At 35.5% G+C, this 22,151-nt stretch overlaps 1 protein-coding gene across 1 annotated transcript in view; it reads right to left on the bottom strand.

Moving 5' to 3' along the window:
• LOC121299380 (fibrillin-1-like) overlaps nucleotides 1-19,527 on the bottom strand; it is a 69,931-nt gene extending 50,404 nt beyond the window's left edge. Inside the window, exons 1-7 of the mRNA XM_041227101.1 lie at nucleotides 19,044-19,527; nucleotides 14,416-14,498; nucleotides 13,960-14,058; nucleotides 11,508-11,603; nucleotides 11,159-11,254; nucleotides 3,440-3,637; nucleotides 711-849 (exon numbers count right to left, since the gene is read on the bottom strand). Of these exons, the coding sequence (XP_041083035.1) occupies nucleotides 711-849; nucleotides 3,440-3,637; nucleotides 11,159-11,254; nucleotides 11,508-11,603; nucleotides 13,960-14,058; nucleotides 14,416-14,498; nucleotides 19,044-19,210 (878 nt within the window). The 5' untranslated portion in view covers nucleotides 19,211-19,527. The remainder of the gene's footprint in view (nucleotides 1-710; nucleotides 850-3,439; nucleotides 3,638-11,158; nucleotides 11,255-11,507; nucleotides 11,604-13,959; nucleotides 14,059-14,415; nucleotides 14,499-19,043) is intronic.
• Nucleotides 19,528-22,151: the final 2,624 nt, after the last annotated feature.

Raw genomic sequence — 22,151 nt, 5'->3', positions numbered from 1 at the left:
ACTTCCTTGTCTCCTTGTATTCCCTCAGGGCAAGAACGAGTGCCAGTTTTACCATCTACAGCCAAGGAAAGAGAGCACGTGCAGAGCCTGCTAGAACAGCATAGTAACTTAAAAGAACTATAATTAAAATAAGCTAAAGGTTTTTAAACTGTACAATAGCTGTCTATTTGGGTCATTTTCCCAAGAAAAAACTAAATCTACAAAATGTAAGAAAAAAGAACATTATAATTAGCTATAGCTACAGGAAATAAAAGCTACACAGAATAATACATATTGTAAGAAACTGAAAGAGATGTAGCCTTGTAAAAATTGTAGGCCTTCACAGTTTTCTCTTTACGCATAACTCTCATTATCAAGTGCATTTTACAACCTCATTGTTAAATTCTTCCATAGAAGCATTGCAGTTAGTATTATATCTTATTTTACCCGATGATTAAAGGTGGTTTTATATGGATCTTGAAAATATATATAATGTGGTACAGATAATTGCAAACATATATATTTTTTTGTTGTATAAAATGACCTTGGACAAATTTGCCAGGAAAATGACCTGAAATGAATACGTTAAATATTGAGTTTATTTGAGATAGGATAACTAACAGCAAATATAAAAGTGAAAACCTGTTGTGAGGTTTTGTTTAAACAGGCAGGATAATGTTTTTAATATGTGGCTCTGGGATGCTTTTCCTTCCTTTCCAGATGCAATTCACATTAAGTTCTTACCTTCACATTTTTGTGTTACTTCGTTAAATCTGTGTCCGGCTGGGCATTTGCACTCAAAGGATCCCACAGTGTTAATACAATTTCCTCCTTGACAGAGCCCTGGAATGGCCTGGCATTCATCTACATCTATCAACAAACAAAAAAAAAATCACATTTCATTTGTTCTCTAAGAAAGCACTCTTCGTTGGAATAATATAGCTTTCATATGGGAACAGTATAAAACCAGTATGAATAGGATAAATACAGCTGTTAAAGTTATTTACCAAAGAATCTACCATGTGGCTTGCCTGTACTGTTCCATAACTTTTAAAGAGATTGAATGTTTCTGATAAGCAGATGACCATATTTAACACATGGGCATCTGCTGCAATGTATCCGTTCTGGATGTATAAACCATGCATTTCAAAAGGAAATATATCTGCAGATTAGCAACTCCATATTGAACCCCAGTTTACTAACACAGTGGGTGCGAGGCTAGCTGTTGTAGAGTAAGTAGCGGGGTGCACTGATAGTGTCAGGATTATTGTCCACATTGTCAAACAGGTAGCACAGCAATAACGATCCATGACGTGGTATGGAACAGAAAAGCCAGAGCACTTGTTGTTATGTTGTTTGTTTTTTTTATCGCTCTTCCTGCAGTGATTTAGAGGACAGATCTTAAACCCCAGTGCACTATTATTTTTAGTTTCAAATAATGTAGCTATTCTTTTAAGGTATAACCAATAAACCAGAAATCAGTCTGAGATTTTACTTTGAGATTACTGCCGTATTCCCCTGATGCCAAAGAATTATGTTCAGTAATGGGAAATGGTCGTTAACAGATCTGGCACGTTCTTCTGATTGTTCTGGTTTGTACAATGTGCAATGCATACAGAAAACCTTGCTGACCTTGATTGTGTTATTATAGAATATTCTGCAAAAACAACCTGTTTTTCCATTAGGGTTTTAGATTTGTACAAAACAGTATTGTAAAATGCTTTTGAGGAGTTCGAAGTAGTCTACAGGTGAGTACACAATCAATTCCTTTTCATATTGTACAAAAAATACTTCATAGACCAGTAGTATTTCTATTATACTAGTTTCAAGTATCATCACTCATCCAATTCAAAAATATATTTAACATATATCACTATGGAAGCAACAAGGACTGAAGTACACTGCAGTTTTAGTGTGCATCTAAAGTAGTACTGTATTTCGATTCTCATAACTAGTCTCTGTTAGTAGGACATGCATACCAAGTCTTGAGATAAAAATACAGCAGGACACACTGAGAGGTACATCAAATTAAAACAAGTAATAATTAGAGCCATAATGGGAGGCCTTTGGCTTGACACAACTTAATAAATAGACCAAGCCAGGGGATGATGGGGATAAAAAATAAATGCAGCGATGTGTCATGTTTACAGCCCTTAAAACTGTAAATCGTAATTCTGAGAAAGAAACCCAGGGCTGGATAGTGCATAGCTACCCCTGCTAACTTTCCCCTGTTTCCTACAGACAGCCAGACAATAAAAGAATTTATACAGCTGGAAGAATTAGAATAAAAGCCAAATGCAGCTGAAAGGCTTTCCAAACACACTTGGAAAAGCCATAATCCACATCTGGGAGGACCTCTTAGTTAAGACCCAGGGTGGTGAGACTATTGTTTAGGAGATATTACAAAATCTGAAAAAAATCATAGGAACCTCAGGTCTCGCTTGTTAAAATTCAGTGGAGCACCCCAGACTTTTCCCAATCTTACTTGCTGAATAACAGTAGAATTCTGTTCTATTGGGATCTTTAAAATAGAAAAGACTGCAGATGGGGGGGGGTGAACCATGCATGTCATCTGAGCCTTGAAATCGTCTAGGCAAGCTGGATAACGTCATACACACCATTTACAGCAAACTAAAGGAATTTATAAGTCAAATGCTTCAAAGAGACATTGAAAAAAGGCTCCGCGTGAAATGAAGCACTAGTCATCAATACCAGACTGGCTAGCCAAAGACTTTTTAAACCTCAAACCCCTGTGTATTAGAAGAGACCTAATCTCCATGGAAATATTGGAATTATCAGTAATCTGATTTACTGTATCAGCGTAACAAATGTGCCACGTTCACAGAACAGCCAATACTTTGAAATTTTTGTTTACTAACTAGAAGATAAATTTAGTTTTACTCAATAATATGATCGAGTTTTCAAGTCAGGACAGGCATTTGTCATCTTGTTTCAGTAAATTGGCTCTTTATAGACTATATATATATATATAATGCATATAGATAATAGATAATACATATAAAACCAGGGCCTAGTCTTCCATATTTTTATACTTGACACTTGCAGTGGAATAAAATATCTCAAAATGGCCTCATAAATTCAACAAATATTTTCTTAGTGCACTTCTCAAGAGCCTAGATTTTACAACTGACACAATATTATACAACTGTTAGGCTGTTTTCTTCCCATAGTTTAATACTTTTGAAACAATAACATCAATGATTCGCATTTGTGATTGCTGGCAAAAAAAAAAAAATTGAATTTTGGCACTGAAACTTTCTTTTAAATATGGTTTATTACATGCTTAAGCATCGCCAACTCAACGAATTGGGAATTAAGATACCTGACAATGTATCACAGAATTCCTGTGGACAAGTAGACCAAAAGCAATTAAACTCAATTAAGATTAATCCCCTGTTACATTTCAGCAGCCCAGGTTGTGAACTCGCTGCCAGCCTACCTTGACAGGCTCCTGTTCGGATGTTCGGAATGAATCCCCGGCGACAGGGATGGGGCTGGGCTGGACACATCTCACAGGGGTGCCCCCATGCCCGCCCAACTGTCGCGCAGCACAGTGTTTTGGTGCACACAATGCCACTCAGCTGCCCTTGGCACATCTGGTTGCTTACAGAAGAGAAGCACGGTCCAGTCCTGTAATCTGAAAAGTAAAATGTACCAGTAGTTATACTGTATCTAACCATGTTAAGTTTAGTAAGTTTAGTTTAGTTTAGCATTTAACTGTGTTTTCCCCATTTACTTTCCATTAGCATAGCATTTTTTTTTTTTTTTTTTTTGTTAAAACCTTGATACTGCCACTCAACAAAATGTACAAACACAGACCTTACTTTACCATGGTTACTGATGATGTAACCACAGTTTCAGTGTCGTTTAACCGCAGTGGAATTTTTATAAATCTGATAATATCAAACAACAAACACTCATTTTAAGTAAAAGCCATGGCTTACATTCTGCAACCTATTTTTATATCATTAGAAGAAGCACCTGGTAATCGCTAAGGTCATAAGAGAGGTAGCCTATTTAAACACCACTACAGATTCCAGGTCCCTTCACAAGGAGACAAGTTGTACCGTGCTACTGTATATGTGCTGTCTGCTGCATGGCATGCTTTACTGAAAACAATAGATCAATCTGACAGATGCAAGGATGCTATTTAAACTCTCCTTGATCACTTCTTGAGCACAAGACTAAATAACAAAATATATTTCAGAATACATTTAGAAAAATCAGTTCAGACAGAAGAAAATAAAGTGAGCCAATTAAAAAATACCCTTGTTAAATATATCACAGGAGGTCGACCAGCTGTTGAAAACGAAAGAACCTTTACTACAGTTTATGTATAGGGATTGTTATTAAATGTAGGAATATAATTTAACAACCAGAACAATTGCACTAAGATAATTGACTTTTTATGGTAAAATTCCGCTTACCATAAAAAGGAAATTTGCTGTTCTATACCATGTATACTGTATGTCATTAAAATAGCAACTGAGACAATGGAAGTAAGGTCCTTTAAAAAGACCCACTAGTAGATGCGTTTAACATGCTTTCAAGTAAATAGAAACTAGGATTTAAATCAACTGCTCCCAATTATGTATGGCAGCAACCCAAATACAAAAATTGCTTCCACATTTGTCTGCATATGAATACAATGGTCCCTGTAAGCAACAGAGTAAAGGCATTTAAAAAGGCTCTAATTTTATCACCATAACTTGCTTACATATCACCTACAGTTTTTATTGATGCCTGGTTTATGGGGACTTTCACACAGCGCATGTATACATTTTTTTGTATTTGGCAAACTTTTTGTGTTCGTACAGAAAGTAATCAGGTCATCCCTTAAAGCACATTTTAAGTATTTTTCCAGTCAGAAAATACTAAGCAGGACTGGGCATACATTTACTGTCAAGCAAGGGTCATTATCTAGCAGCTTGTGCTCATTTTAATTCAGATGAATTTTCATTTAAGAGACACATTGGCTCCAGCTGAATTCAGGCACTAACTTAATAAAAAAAGAAAATGTGCCACGTTGAGAAATCCTCAATGCTATACCTATTAGCACTGTAGGAAAACGGCGTTTCGATTTTGTCTTGAAACACACTATATAATCTATTACTATATGAAATACTTCATAGTGATTATCTTATACTATAATATTCAAATGTGATATATTTTCCTGTTCACGTCAAACAGATTCAATTTCAACTGATGATAGATGTAAATGAAAAGGTTAAATAATACTTTCATGTTTTGACATACCAATGGTATCACAAAAGAACAAACAGATACACACTTGCGGCCATCCTAATGGTTCTGTTCTTGATTTATTTGGGTTAGCACACTGGTATTACATCCCAAGGGCATTTTCTGTAAGTTGTTACTATAATATGTACCATGAACAAATAAAACTCTATGGGGGGGTCTTTTTTTAGTGTCTAGTGAAAAGTAAAAAATTGTGAAAAACAAAGAATTAATATTTCCATCGTGTAGAATGTTGTAAGTTTTTTTTTCTTTCAGATAACATCAACTACGATTAGAAAGGACTGTTAATGCTTTAGCAAAACATGTATGCCAAACATTTCCAGAATGTACCTCCAGTTCAGAAGAGAAACCCAGTACATCCTCCATTAAGCAACCTAGAAAACCTTTTTTGTTTTGTTTTGTTTTTTGTTTTTTTATCACGCTCTCTGAATACAGAATGTCCTACATCTCTGCAACAGCTGTGTCACTCCAGTGCTCTGGGACCTTCAGAGTCGTCATCATCTGGAAACTATTGTCTCTGCAATGCCCACATGCAATACTCTACATTCACACCCTAGAAGAATACAAAAACATCTTTGTTTTGCACATTCGGGAGTATATGCTATTGTTAAAATGGCAACAGATCGAATTATCTAAAAAGTAACACTGTCCCTGGTATCTTACATATACAGAGAAATACATTAAAGACCCATATGCTTTGTTAAATGTTTTAGTTTCATAATTTTGGTTAAAAATGGGCCCATTTAGATCCAACAATGTTAATTGGCTTGAACCCCATCGAGTTTTGCTCTAAATAGCTTTGTTTTGTCTTTAATGTGCTCATTGATTATGGTAAATATGGGAGGAAAAAAATGGATCCAGAAAAAAAAACATTTTGGTAACATCAAAGCAAGATTATTACAATATACTGTGCTACGTGTGAAGCTGTTACCACTAACACTATGATTTATAAATCCTTCTGTTGGCTACTCTATCTTTGCTACTCAGGTAATATCCATGAAGTATTTATATTTTAGTTTCAAATGACCAAGAGTAATTTTAAAAGAAAGTCTTGACTGAACTGACATAGTTCTTCTAACAGAGCAATGCCAAGCAGTCATTGCTCTTAACACACCCATGCATTTGTGAAGGTAATCCACTGGTAAATTTCTGAAACCACAGTCTTTTCTATTTGCATTAGCTGTAATCACAATATTTCAGCTTCAGTTTAGTAATGCACAACTGGAGACTTACAATGAGAAACTGAAGTGAATAATATAATGAGTAACCATTGAACTTCCTAAGACCTCACGGCACAAAATATGCACAAAATGATTTGAAAGTGTTGCTCAGATTCCTTTGACAAAACCAAGCAAAACAGATTATCTCGTCAATTGCTCAACACATTGAGTACTAACTTTGAACATCAAAGCGACTTACAAAACTCACATACTGTTTCAATGTATTTCATACCCTTAACATTGCTTTCATTTACAGTGCTGGAAATATGTACACCCTTTTTACTAAGTACTGTGCATACACAACTGACTCAACAAACATGGAAGAAGTAACATACCACACATTTGATAGTGACAGCTGTGTATATATAGTATAAACTTTCTAGTGGAACGGAACTCAATGTGGTGGATTGCAGCCAAGCTAGACAGTGTGTTGCAACTTCTGATTTGCAGGACAACCAAGAATGTCAGTGTACTCAGAAAGTGTTTACAAAGGAAGTGGAAGCTTGCTGAAAGCGATGTCCAGTACCAACTATGAATTAAGCTTGTGAATTGAGCAAGAGAATCATCATTAAGGTTTTTCTGGAACTCAGTTCCAAAGTGTCTCAATTAAATTCTCTGGTACCAGCTAAATTCATAGGCCTCACTACCGAATAAATCAAATGCACAGTAGGATAGTTAGGGTGCTTTACAAAGCAGTTATAGGTAACAGCTGGTCTTTTGAAGCAAGCTGTATTACAAATAGTGAATGTACTACAGCTTCAGTTTGGATAATGTAAGAGAAAGAAAGTAGTTTGTAGATCCATCATTTCAAATCTGTAACATTCCTAGTTTGACAGCTATGGCAAGGACCAGTAAAGAAATCTCCTGATAGGATACGACTCAAACAGGAAGTCACCAGCTGGAATGTGAAATGTCTTACGTATTTTCTTATTGAATGCACTCAAGAAAAGGAAACACTGAGAACAGTTAAATCTCCTGGAAGATGTTCTGTTTTTTTAGTTTTGTTTTGTTTTGGGGTTTTTATGCAAGCTCTACCACATTACAAAACCACAGGCTTTAGTCAAGGGAATATACAATTAATGTGTTCTGTACATTAGGTCAATTGTTAGTCACTTTCCTTGGAGACTGACCAAGTAGCACCACCCTTAAAACCTCTTTCTATATTCAGTGCTTAAGAGTGAGAGAATGTACTGCACCCAACGCATACATACAGATATTTATTTTTTCAATTCCCAAATGCCTATTTAGAGTACTAACCGCATTCAATATTACACACCCACATGGGCTATAATGTGACTACAAACAAAGAGGGGAAAAAACAACAGGTATGCAGTGCTGACTTATTCCATCGGAAGGTACTGTTGGTTTATTTTACGGTGGATATCTAAAGAGTAGTGTCTTACAGTTTAACTCTACTGTACACTAATCATGTTACAATAAATCACAGGTAAGAGGTTCACAGTGGAGCATGTTGGGACCTGGTATTATTACTTTGCATTGTTCGGATCATTAAAACAAACCTAACTGTGTATTTTTTAACGCGCAAATCATTCCTAATTCAGCATCAGGAAGCCCTGGTTTATCTTGTGTACAATTAAAAGTAATGACATTTATTGCTGGCATGTTTGTCTCTCTGGCTACCCAAGGAACCACATAAAAAGGTCAATTTAGACTGTGCAGTGTTCAGAGCAATGAACTAGGCCACAATCTAAGCAATTATGGCCCTCTCCTCCACTGGCATGTCTTGTGCAATGCCAGAATCCACTACAAGCTCTCACTTATCCTAGCCACTCAGGAAATGAGATAGGAAGTTTTTGATTTCACATAACTGTCTGCTAAAGGAAACCACTGAACAAAATAAAGATATAAATGAGCTGTCTGATACAGAGTAGACCAAAAAGACAGCGGAAGAAGTCATGTATTTGTACTGAAGATTTTATAAGGAGACACTCTACTCTAACACCCCAGGCTCTGAGCAGTTACATGCATGCCTGCTGCTTAACAGTCTCACAACCTTGGTCATTTTGTTTTTGGTCATATCAGCGTCTTGACGTTGATCTATTTGATCTATCTGTACAGGCAAACGCCTTTCTGAGAAAATCAAAAGAGGTCTTGATATCCAAGTGACTTTTCATGGGACCAAACTAAATACTAGTTTCCCCATTTATTTCCCTAATATATATCTGGGTGAAAGCACAAATTCAAACCTGAAACCAAGCAATGGTTTCATTTTTAAAAGTGCAAATAAGAAAAGCACTACAAAGTAAAAAATTGGCAATGAGAGGTAGGGTTTAATTTAATAACAGTTTTTACAGTAACAATGTCAGCCTGTGCCATTTTCATTTGGATCAGAAAGGGTTTGGTCCGAATCCATCTCTTAGAATGTTCCCATTTCACAAGCATACTTTTCTTTCATGGCATGTGATTAAATACAGTAAGAACCAGAACCATTGCAAACCATTTACTGAACTGGAGTACCCTTTCAAATCTTGAACCTTATCGGTCGAACTGGTACAGTACATATTTTCCTAGATGGATACAATTAAACAGTTATGTATTTCATTCCAGTAAATGCTTCCTTGCAAGTAAATGTAAATGTACCATATGATGCATCAACCATAAAATCAGGAAAGCTTAAACACTGGCAAAAACGTTCCAAGATGTTTAATATTTGTTTCTACCTGGTAAAAATCGTATACATGTTCCAAGAATTTGATGGCATTCAATAATCAAGACAAACTATAATCACTCGCTTTAAATCACATACTTTTTAAATAATTTGATATTTTACTGGTTTCATGAGCAAACAATTAACTGCAAACTAAATCAAAATGTACTTAAAGGAGCACAAAGGAACAGTGGCAACATGAGGACTGAAGAACTAAGACATTCTCTCACTGACAATTTCGAAATGGTCTCATTAAAGTTGCTGTCGTTTAGTTTCTTCTTGTGAAGTTAGTGACATGGAAAGGTGCAGAACTGGAATTCTCTTAGCCAAGTAGAGCAAAAGTAATTGGGTTTCTAAAAAGAAAATGCTTGATTTGATGAATGCCTGCAGTCCCTGCTAGTTAGCACTCATTTTCTGCTTCTGTTCTGTTAGTGTGTGCTACTCTGTATAATCCAACTCTGTTCTTGATAAGATACAGAATAACAGGTGACCTGTCCGCTCGTGGATATCAGTCATGGTTATTACAAACACAATACGTTGATTTAAATGGTTGGGACCCCGGGTTTCGAATACTGCAGAGACTATTAAATGCCTTCCTTGTCCTGATGTATTTGCATGTCTTTGTGCCTGAAAGCATTTCTTTAAATTCCTGAGATTCTTTTCAAAAATTAAAACTACTAATTGAAAATGTCAACAATAGTGTCAATGCTGTTTCAGGTCACTTGTACTGTACATAGTTCCAAGTTCAAAATGGTTTTGCTGCTTTTTTTTTTTTTTTTTTTTTAATTTTATTTTATTGTCAAATTAATTTAACTTTATTTAATTTCTCCCCAATTTGAAATGGGAAATTTGGCAACTAAGTGAGATTGGGATTCAAATTAGAATGACTCACCCTATTCTCCACATGGTAGTGCTTTAACCAGAAGAGCCACTTACAGGTAATAGAGCTGGGGTCTGAGTCAACATTTCGAAGAGCAACAAATATATACAGCACGATGCAGTAATGTGAGGTAAGACATATTTTAAAACCTTCCTTAACAGCTTGTTTTTCAAGCATCTCTTGTTTAGATTTGTCCCCAAAATCTCGTGGTTCCGTTTGCAAATAAATGAATAAGCAACAAAGAAAAGGCTCAAATGAAATGAAAACGAACATCTAATTATCAATAATTTCAGAAACAGATTCCAGAATAAAGTTGGAAACAGATGTGAAAACAAAAAGAAATAATTCCCCATTTTTTATATTTCAAGAGGTTGGCTTGGCATGTTCTCCTGTCTGCTCCCCTTCCCTGGCACGCCACCTCAGGAGTGGCTTGAAGTTCTTCTATTTTCCAATTAATGCTGTCAGAGCAACGCATGCAGATTTTTTTATAACAAACTCATTACTGATATTTTCTTGTGTGGCCCATTTTATTGTTGTAGTTTAGTGTTCCTATAGCAAAACGTCACTTAGAATCATGCCGTTGCAAGATTTGGTGAGTGTAATTTTTTTAAACATCAGCACGTTTCTGCGACCTGCATGCAATTAGGTAAACTATAACAAGGCACTTTTTGCCTTGCATGTAGAACATCACTTTGATTCAGACCGCTTAGAATGAGATATGGGTTTGAATAAAAGATGTATTTTAAAGCATTGCAATCTCCCAACCAAAACAGCTGTAGAAACGCATCTTTTGAAAACAACATGTGTTTTTTTCAGACCGCTATTTAGATGCCAAATTTCTACCCGTGACTTAAAGACTGTCATGCCTTGTTAGGGAACCTGTCAAGGCTAGCTAGGAAACCTAATCTAGTCTTGTAAATTTCCATCTGAACAGCTGATTGTAAAAAATAAATACACTGAAATACTACACTGGTGACAAGATTATACTTTAATATTGATCTTCCTCATACAACAAGAGAGTAGCAGTTCAGGCAACACCCTGGTAATAGCATCTACCACTAGCCCAGGGCGATTGATCCCAGCTTTTCTGTAATACCTGAATGCATATTATAACATGAGAGTTAGCAATACCTCGTTCACACTGTGCTCCGGTAAACCCATATGTGCAGGCACATCGGTTTGGTCCAACACATCTCCCTCCATTTACACATCCACTTTCACAGACAGCTAGAAGAGGTAAAAGATACATGTATTTTAAATTATTTAAAAAGGTAAAAAATTCCATTATTCGAAATTATTTACTATAATTGAAAGCTATTGTATAAGGTCGTGATTGTAACCATGTGAAGCAGAACACAATAAGACTCCTGGAACATTCTACTGACATCTTAAGGTAAATGGAGCCAGTTATTTCACCATTATTTTACATGAAAAGATCAGTGGTTAATAGAGGTAAACCAAAAGAGAATACGGTACTTACGCTGACCACAGTGATTCCCAGTGTAACCCTTCTGACACAAACACTGGTCTTCTGCACATGATCCCCCATTCATGCATCTAATGTTGCAGTGTTGAACTACAAAAACAGAACATACAAAACACCATACTCTAGGTTAACATGTGAAAGGTGAAAAGCATTTACTTTTATCACAGTGGTGCATAGCACCTTCTCCGTTCTTGATCAATTATCCAGGTCTATATATGACCATTCTAGTATTATGATGATAGTTCTATATTCATATACCTTAAATCAAAACACAGTCTGGGGAGGCTGTTGCTCTTCATTTTTCACACTCAACTCCTAGTTAGCAGCTACACAAAAATTCACTTGAACAAAACCAAGAATATGCTGTGGTGCAAAAGTAAGGCTTATATTTTTAATTAGGCAGTTGATTGATTTTCCTGCTAACCCCACGAGTATCTGTTTTCATCCCTGCTATTTTTAGCTTGACAGAAAGGCACTATTGTATATACCAGTGCATTCTATTTTATTGTATGTTTAACTCAGGTAGGAGTGCCAGTGTGAAAGGGGCTTAACAGTATTGTTAACACAAATTAAACATTTACCACAGTACCAATTACTACATGCTTACATTTTCACATAACACAAACATATCATGACATTTATCTCCCACCAAGGTTGTATAAAGGGGGGTAAGTTCCTGTTTTTGAATTTCTATTCCATTTCCTTTTAAAAATCCTTCGAAAGGAAAAGGAATTGATATTTTAATTGCAGCGATTGCTCAATTCCTCAGCTGCTTTCATTTGAAGCCAATTGACTAACAGTTACTTCAATTTAAGTCATTTGTTGCCACTGTGAGAAGCTAATTTTAACAGAATAGTGTTCATTGCAATTTTTATCAATGATGTGTTGGAATTGATCAAAAGTCAACATTATGATGCTCTCAATAATTTGTCCTAAGAAGGTCCTTAGGTTCATTACAATTTGACAAGTGGTTCTTTAGATATTTGCAAGTATGTATGCATTTCTATCTCCAATAATCCATGCATATCTCCAGAGTGGGGACAGTAGTGTTTATGATATTATTATCTAGCTCATGCATATAACATGGTAATTTGTTTTGCAAAAGTGAAGTTACAGTAGATACAGATCCTCACAAATGAATCTCAAAGAAAGTAAAAAGTATGATACAGTTATGTGCTGTTTAACAAAAACAGAAGGGATTAGGCAAGGCACGGGAAATGATATCATCTGTCAAGCAGGGTAGGAACTTAAAACCACAAACTGATTTCAATTAGACTGAGTCCTGCCAAAAGCTAATTTCACATCTCACATCAACAGAGAAGCCATTTAAACCATGTTCTTAAGGAAGACGTACACAATAACCTCCGCCATGTTCTTTCTTTTAAGCTGCCTATTTTAAAACAATCTGAAATAATTACGGCACACTTTTCCCTGTCACCGCCCTAATGTGTCTCCTGAGGCTTCCTATAACAAGCAACAACTTTTTAAAACTCTTCTGTGGCACACCGCACCCACGGGATACAATAATTGCTAGTGGGAAGTGTTTGCTGAGTAGCTTGAATTAATGCATGCAACTGAAACATCTGTCCAGCAATATCAGTAAACATCCCGTAGCCTGTAGCCACAGTACATGGATGTTTAATAACTTCTTGTACATAAACATGCAAGGATTACTAAAATTTAGCGTTTATTAAGCCAGAACCCATAAATAAGTAGGTTACCATGACATAGACTGAAACCTTCAATGTATATAAAAATGTAAGAATGACACATGAACACAGAGGATATTAACTTAGCAGATTCTTTAAATGCTATTGCTGCTTTGCCTGGCCTAGACACTAATCCTCAATATAACCTTTCCAGACAGATACAAAAACAAAAACTGTTATGTTTACCTACTGGTAGTGCTTCTACAAAAATACAGTTCCAAGTAACCAAATAGTAATGCCAAAGAATGTAGCTAGTGGAAACATTGCCATGCCACATCTCAAACAGCTATTTCACTTGACTATATCACACATTTGCCAACCAAATGTATGTGATAAAATGTAATGTAATAGTGTAATACAGGTATTTAAAATAAAGTTTTAGAATCCTTTATAGTCATTGTTTATAGCATCCATTATTAACACTCCCGTAAACTATACGAATGTTAGTAATTCATCATACACAACATGGTTGCATGTAATGTAAATTTACATACTTACTGGCAGGTTCCTTCAGCTATCCCCAAATTCTGGATATACTCAAAAGTTTCTGCTCAAGAATGTCCAAACCGAGTTTCATCATAGTCATATTAATGGTTCTCCAGATATAAGTAAAACTCTAAATTGCAACCTACATACAACTCAACTAATCTCTTCACCAGGGACATGTATTCCCTATGCTAGATAATAAACAGTTAGGTCATTATGCACTGTTTGGTAAAATACAATGGTTAACTAACCTGATTTGGAAACACAAGAGGGTGCAATTTGACCACTTGGGCAGGTGCACATATTTGGCCTGGAGCAAAATCCATCTCCACAAGAGCTTCGGCAAATCGCTGCAAAATGTAATAGAGTACATCCATAAAACAAAACACACACACACACACACACACACACACACACACACACACACACACACACACACACTTATATTTATGTTCTTAAAATGAACTCTAACTCCACCCACCACTTTTACTTAGTCACTAAGGTTACGGTTGCAAGGGCTAACTAAAGGAACTCCTATTCTCTGGATCCCAGACAATACTTTCATAGCCAAATAATCTTCTTGACTCAGACAATGTAAGATTACTCTTCCTTACAGGCAAAGTGTGTCAGCCGTGGACTAGTGGGACCTTGAACCAGTGTCTGGTCTCACAGCTTTTGGCTTTGAAGCAACTTCGGATTGCACTTACGGACAATGCACTGGTTTCCACCAGACAGAGTCTTCCATCCTGGGCAGCAGTATGCATTGAAACGTGATCCACAAACATTCGGTCTGGAAAAGAAAATGAAGGAATCTTATACAACATCACGCTTGTGTTGCTGGGTATTCTTTTGTTCGAGCTATACGGCAGACAGGTGCCATATTTAATCATACAGTACTCTTAAGCAACACAGAAATACAATATACAACAGTCCACGTTAACCCCCACATTATAATACCCTCAATAGCCTTAGCAAGTGTCACCACAGTAAGAAAAGCGGTTCTCTAGATATACAGCATGTTAAACACAAATATGTAATGAATGCACAGATGAACGACAGCTAGCACAGGACAATAAACCTGAATAAAGAGGGAGAGTGAAGGAGGTTAGAAATATTCTCACACCAGTCAGGAAAGACCATACAACTCCTAAGCCTTTTTATCCAGGCACTGGGAGATTCCCACTCATGACTCGGGACAAACGCTGGCCTTAGCTACTGGGCCAGTGCTGGTGGTCTCCCACATGGGTCCACAATTACAAAACAAAAAAGCCCCATAACTATCATATACACAGTGGAATTGACACCTGTCAGTGTATAAGGTAGGATGTTGCAATGAGCACAAAAACTACCATATTTGCTCAGTTTCTTAGGATGCCCTGATACACAGCAAATGTAAAGGTTATCAATGGAAGCAAAATGTGTTTAAAGTAATGTATACTATCTAATAATGGTAGTCCACATAGCCAATCCATTACTGCACAAAAATCAAACATTTACTGTACAGTGCAGGACTTTTTCACTATCAATATAAACAGGGTATTTTAAACATTACCTCTGTTTAAAACATACCTGCAACCAGCTGAGCTATTTTGAATGGTCCCCTAGGGGTTGGGAACGAGTGGCCAAATTACATTTAACCTGAGTTGGATTAGGAACAATAGGCACATTTCATTTTCTTTCATTTCTATTTTTTTTTGTTTCCAACAATTCTGTTTAGTTTACTGGAGGTAATGATTTTCACTCCAGCAAACATAAATGACACTGCAATTCCAATGCACAAAAGCATGTTCAACTGTACATTAAATTCCAATTCCTTGGTGTCTCTTTACCACATTCTTCCATCGTGAGTGCACTCTACTTTATAAGGAAAAAGGCACAGTTGACAGTCCAGTTTGTTTCTATTCCACCTTTAAAACACCTTTCTACTTCATTTTGAAAGCCAAAGAGACATGTTCCTGTTACTACTTGCAGCAGTAGTATGTTAAAAAGGAAAGCTGAGACAACACAGACTCAAATAACTTGCATAATTATATAAAAAGATTTGTTTTAATTGTAAGTTATTCAGTTCAGGCTCAGCTACTGGCATTCTCACAGTCTGGGACAGTTGTACATTACAGGCAATCTCACTAAAAAGACAAGTGTTATTTTCTTGTAAAAGCAGTCTGTAAAATGGAAATTATACTATAGCCTAAGCCTCCAGTGAGATTTGAATTACGCCAGCACCAATCAGACTCAGTTTGAGACAGGCAGCTGTTGTCAGTAACTTGTATAAAAAAGGACATCCTTATTTGTGCTTGGTTTTAATGGACTGTAAAAACAGGTGTCAATTTAGTTTTTTACTATAGTGTATAATGCTGGATTAAATAGTTTACTGTTTTCAGTTTTCTGCTGACTCTAAAGCAATATCATTTTTGTGTTGCGTGGTGTTCTGTTTGTAATCTCTTATCGGTTGTGTGTGATGTTTTTTTTTTTTTTTTTTTTTTCCTTATTGCACCTCAGGAAAAGCATTTGTACAGCATTTCATCCACTTTGAAGATTTACCATGTCTTGAAGCCAGCACAAACAGCTAGATATTTTTTAATATCTACTGCTTCCCTATATCTTGAACATTTAAATCCAAATCAAGGAGACAGTTACAACAATTAACCACAGGTGGCACTGTGTGTCTACAAAACAGCTAAAATAATTCAACGTCTATTTAACCAGTTGTTCCTCTGTTTTGTCTATCTAAAATACTGATGATATTGCAACAATTAAGCTTAGGATTCTGCCCCACCTTTTAATTGGGTTCCCACCTAGTTATATCACAGAAGCCTTCCTAATCACTGCATAAACTACAAACATGTTGCAAGGATTGCCTATATAACAGCTAGACTTCCCTGTGCTGCTTTTGCACAAATGGTTTGTATTCGGCATGCCCATTCCATTCCTGAGGTAGTGAAGTGAAGCAGGAATTGTGGGAGTGTATTGCTTAATGAATGCTTAATTACATGGGTTTTGTGTCACTGCTGAAGAATCAAGGATAAAGCTCAAACTAAGCTGTAACACCATATTTAACTAGAAAGGATATTGTATTGAAAATGCAGTGCCCTTTATGGTATATTAGACATACAGAATTTCCTGCTGATGCATGAAATAGAAAGTGTATGGCAACTCACAGTGGCGCAATGGCATGTTTCAAGGTGGAAAGCATGGGTGCACAACACAACTGCACAGCAGGCTGCACAACAAAATAACTTGACATACGAGAAAAGTCTTTTTTTTTTTGTGCATTGCAGCTTTTAGTTAACCCAGATAAATACTGTGCTATATTCACTGTATTGCTAGTTCACATAAATGCCTTTCCCCAGGATAGTGGTATTATTCTCTATGTTGATATATTTTGCAGTCTGATTCTGTAACCCTCAACCCTAAAGTGTTGGCACATTTTCATAAACTTCAGTAGAATTCCTACATAAAGAGAAAATATGCTTTCCTAAATCACCTGTACTTGGAAAAACTAACAGGGCCCTTTTTCCTCCACACACTACCATATATTCTTTTCATCACCATATCCAGATTGCTCTGATTCAAGTAGGAAAAGCAGACTTTTCTGAAAGCCTTGGCAAATGCAATGGTTATCAAGTCACTGAAGAACAGCAGTGTAAACCACACTAATACTTCCGACCATGACCACGGGTATGCACAGAGACTTCTGTCACAGGCTGTCACAGTCACATATGGGGGATCCTACGGCGAGAGTCAAAGTAATGTGTCAGACAAGCAATAGACATTGTTTTTTACTGCTAATTTTGTCTAATAGTTGATATTATGGCTGATAAAAAAAAGTAAAATTAGTAAAAATTATATAATATATATATATATATATATATATATATATATATATATATATATATATATATATATATATATATATATACATACATACACACACACACACACACACACACACACACATACACTGTGGAGTTATATAGAGAATGTATTGTCTTAGTGAAACTTATTTTAAAAGCAATCTATTTAGTAGAAATTCAATTTAGAAATGTTTATGTTACAATTTACTTTTTATAGTTTCCAAGCAGTGTATTTTGCATGTACAAATGAACTGAACTGAGGATAACTTGCATAATGTAAAACTGCCAGTACTGTATACACCTCGAAACACACCAATGGGCAAATAACATGAGCAAATGTTGTAATTATTCTGAGTTCTGGCTTAAGTTCAGTTGGGACCGCACTTCCCCAAAACATGGGATGTGTTGGAACCCTCTAGCAAGTGTTGCCTAGCAAACAGTCACGTAAATTTCGGTTTATCATAAATATTTTCGTTTATTATTATTGTGTATGATTGTTTGACGTATGATTGTTTGACACAGGCTATCGTTCTGTTTAGGAATGCTGTATAATGGTACAGGATTGTAAAAACTATACCGTACGGTAATGTATTTGTGCCTTTATTCGTTTTTTTTTTTTTTTTATTATTATTATTTTTTTTTGTTTGTTTTGTTTTGTTTTATTATTTAAACTGCTTCACAATAAGGTTCCCTTTGTTTCAGTTCATATTGTCAAGCCTATTCTCCAGAGCGATTGGAATGAACTAACTGTGCCAGTACTCTAATTACAAAACATTCCGACAGAAATGCTGCAGCTCCTTGCTTCCATCATATTTATTCCAATTAAAACTATGACATTTTCTTTACATGTACTGTATTTAACTGTTCCTTCATCGGAAACCTAAAGTCTATAATATGCAGTCACTTACACTGTGGGCAAAATAATAACCGCAAGCACTTAAGGTTTGTGTTTGTTTTTTTGTTTGTTTTGTTTTTTTAACTGTGACAAAATAGACACATTCGTGCATTCAAAATAATATAACAATACATGTGTTCATAAATAAAATACACCAGGCTATGTTATTATATAATTGTATCTATGCTTGCATGAATCTGTGGGAAATGGCAAAGATGTGAATGCATCATTCTTCTTTAATCAAAAAGACGCAGATCAGTGTAGTTTCAATTAATGGTCTGTACACGCTTTTCTAAAGAAAAATTGCCAAGATAACCCATCACAGAAAATAATATTTGTGGGCAGCTGAACAACATCTCCAAATGGTTCGCTGGGATAAAAGAAAATGAATGCTATAAACACAATAAAGCCCAATTGACAGCAAAGGAATTTGTACATTTAATTTGATCAAAATTGTATGTTCCAGCCTAACTATGGAAAATTGTATACGTGCAGTTGAAGCACTAGTCTATCAGTACATTTTTGGGGTAACGAACCACATCCAAAGCGCTTAATTAATGCGATTATAACTGGTGGACAAAATTACCCCTTCAGCACTTCTTGACCGCCTCCTCTTCTTTTTGACCTGCTGGCTTTCTGTTCGCTGTACCTTTCAGCTTCGCTATCTCGCTCTGTACCTTCACTTTCCTTGACGGAGAGAGATGAAACAGCTACAAATCCCAGAACAAACCTCAGCAGACACCCCAACCTCATACTGCTCAAATTCAATTCTTAAGTGTTACTCCGTTTTTTTGTTTTTTTTTTATGATGATAACGGCGTTTACTTCCAAAAAGTCCTCTCCCCCAGCCCAGTTCAGCTTTCCACGTTCCCGATCTGAAGGCAATACTGTGATTCAAGAAAAAAAAAAAAAAAACAGAGCTATAAAACTGAAAATTATATATTTAGTAGCAGCTGACATAACAATATGCTATTCCAAAGTTATCTATAAGTTGTGAAAAGTTTCAAAGTAATGCATTATCCTATAAGCTCATTACTTATATCCCCAAAGAAACAAAAAATTAAGACTGTCACAAGTAATTTTGCCAATATCAGTTATTATTAATATGAAAATGTACATACACTGATGGAATATATAAAATAAATACATAGTACAGTATTGCAGCTTTGCAGAATATATATATATATATATATATATATATATATATATATATATATATATATATATATATATATATGTGTTTAAGCAAGTCCAATATAAAAACCTATTTTTGTCTGGTATAAAACATGACATATCCAAAAGTTTGTCCTCTTTCCCGAAGTTTAGGGCTTCAAATCCGCCCAGAAAAAATATGATAATATTTTTTTTTTTTTTTTTTTTTTTTTTTTTTTTTTTTTTTAATATATGTATATTATAGATATATATGATGTCGACGATACAGTACTGTACTTCCAGGAAAGAAAAATAATAATAATAATAATCCTGGATTGTCAAAAAGGAAAATGTGCAGAAGTGCAAAACAAGTTGAACAAAACTATTTGAAACAATGCATCCTGTTCATTGCAAGTTGGAAAACAATTTTTTTTTTTTTTTTTTTTTTTTTTCCCCCTCTTAATACACTTCAAGGCAGTTGGAACATTCTACCGCGGAGGGAGTGATGATGACAGTTCCAACGAAATGTACCTTCCCTCAAGCTGCTGCCTCCCTTCTTCCCAACTTCAAATCTCGCCTCTCCACGCTTGCTCTCGCGATACACAACAGCAGGGACAAGACTGTCAATTTTAGTCCAGTGAGTCACACGTTTTATTAATGATCCTTTTTTTTTTCCCCTTGAGTTCCCTCAATAAAAAGTATACAGCTTTTAATTTTTTTTAACAGTCTCGACCATGTATGAATTTACTTCTGCATGAATTTCTATAACATGCGGTGGCACAAGACTGCAAAAATATAACAGGTCTGGAGTGTGGTGGCTTCCTGTAACAGATTCGTATACAGCTGGGGGGATTTGACTGACGTAGCACCAGTAGGCATACTTTCTGTTTTTCAGCGTTTCTCTTTTAATAGACACTTGTTGAAATACTCTTTAGTAAAGCACTGCAGCATAGAAAGAACAATTGTAAAATTCGATTTGATCACTTAAGAAACACTGTAATGCAGGTACTACGGGCATATTGGTAGTCAAATTATAACGTGTTAGTAGCCGATATTAAAAAGAACAACGAAGGTATTGTTAAATGTCAGCATTGGATTATATTTAGATAGGTAATGGCAAGCCATGTATCCACAAGCCACTGATTGCATTCGTTTAATTATTAATATACGTTACCAATATTTAAAATAATATTATGATGAATTGGGCCAGTCTGAAAGAATGGTCTGTTTGTTGCTGCCTAACCGTTATTATAAACAGCCATTTTATTTTGTGAACAAAAATAAATAATAATAATAATAATAATAATAATAATAATAATAATAATAATTCTGCTTACCACTACAAGTTAGATACTGTATTGCAACAGGGTTGTTGCAAAATAACATTATTTGCCACAGGGTACCATTTAATGGTTATATCATGAAGCTTTCATAAGTCAAAAGAAAAAAAAAAACTAGCATCATTTGCCCTAATTGGGTTTGGCTCCCTTCCACTGAGCGTGCTGATCCACACCCAGGTTAACCCACTCCCCAGCACGGACCTTCTTGCTGTCCATTTCTATTGGTTCTGTTTCTTGTGTTTCTTAACGTTTTTGTTAAAGTTATTGGCCTGTGATTGGAATTATTGATGGTTAGGCTAGCATAGTAAGGATCTTGAATCACATACACCACATGAAAACAGTTGGTACTGAGCTATTTCCTTGTACCTTCTGTCTACGGGTCATGAATCAGTCTCCTCAGAATACATGTTGAAATGGAGTCATATTTTCTATTGAAAATCAGTAGAATCTAGTTGAAAATCACTGGCTTGGCAATACGCTGCACTGAAAAAAATAATCTTTTGGCATAGGTTATCAAAAGAAAACAATTTAGTATAGCTGCTTTATCAAAAAGTATAAACAAACTCAGTGTGCCCTGGTATCCCTTACTAGCTAAAAAAACACAGAACAAACATGTAATGGTAAAAATTCAAGAGTATTTTTATTTGCCAGTACCAAACTGTTTATTCCTTATTTGTTATATTCCTTATATCATTATACAGATTTGTTAAATTGCTTAATTTGCAGTTACTCTAGTATCAAAAGTGTATATGTGCACAATAATGCAACAATGGTTCATTATACCTTTTTAACATATAGTATCAAGCTATGGGTAGTTTGAAAATGGATTCATGTGATACTATAGAGTAAATCACATTCATTCCTGAATATTCTAACAGCATTTGGTAATAAAACGAAAAATACATAGAAACTTTGTCAGCAATCTCAATAAGTAGTAAAAGAGTGGTAAAATAGCCCAAAATATAAAAATAAGCCTGTTTATTCATGGAATAAACATTAAAGTATTGTCAGATTATTTGCAAGAATGACATGATTTCCCACTGTGGTATATGTTTTCCCACAATGACATGTTGGAGCATATGATATTTGCTTTATATAATGAATGCATTCACCAGTAAAATAATTTAGCACAATTTGAAAGCAAAAAAGTGGGGTTTTTTGTTCATTTTGTCATGCTTGCATAAATAAAACCAGATTTCTGTT

This window comes from Polyodon spathula, chromosome 24 (assembly GCF_017654505.1).
Source record: "Polyodon spathula isolate WHYD16114869_AA chromosome 24, ASM1765450v1, whole genome shotgun sequence".
Classification (NCBI taxonomy): domain Eukaryota; kingdom Metazoa; phylum Chordata; class Actinopteri; order Acipenseriformes; family Polyodontidae; genus Polyodon; species Polyodon spathula.
The sequence above is the reverse complement of the archived record's forward strand: the minus strand, read 5'-3'. Positions and strand labels throughout refer to the sequence as shown.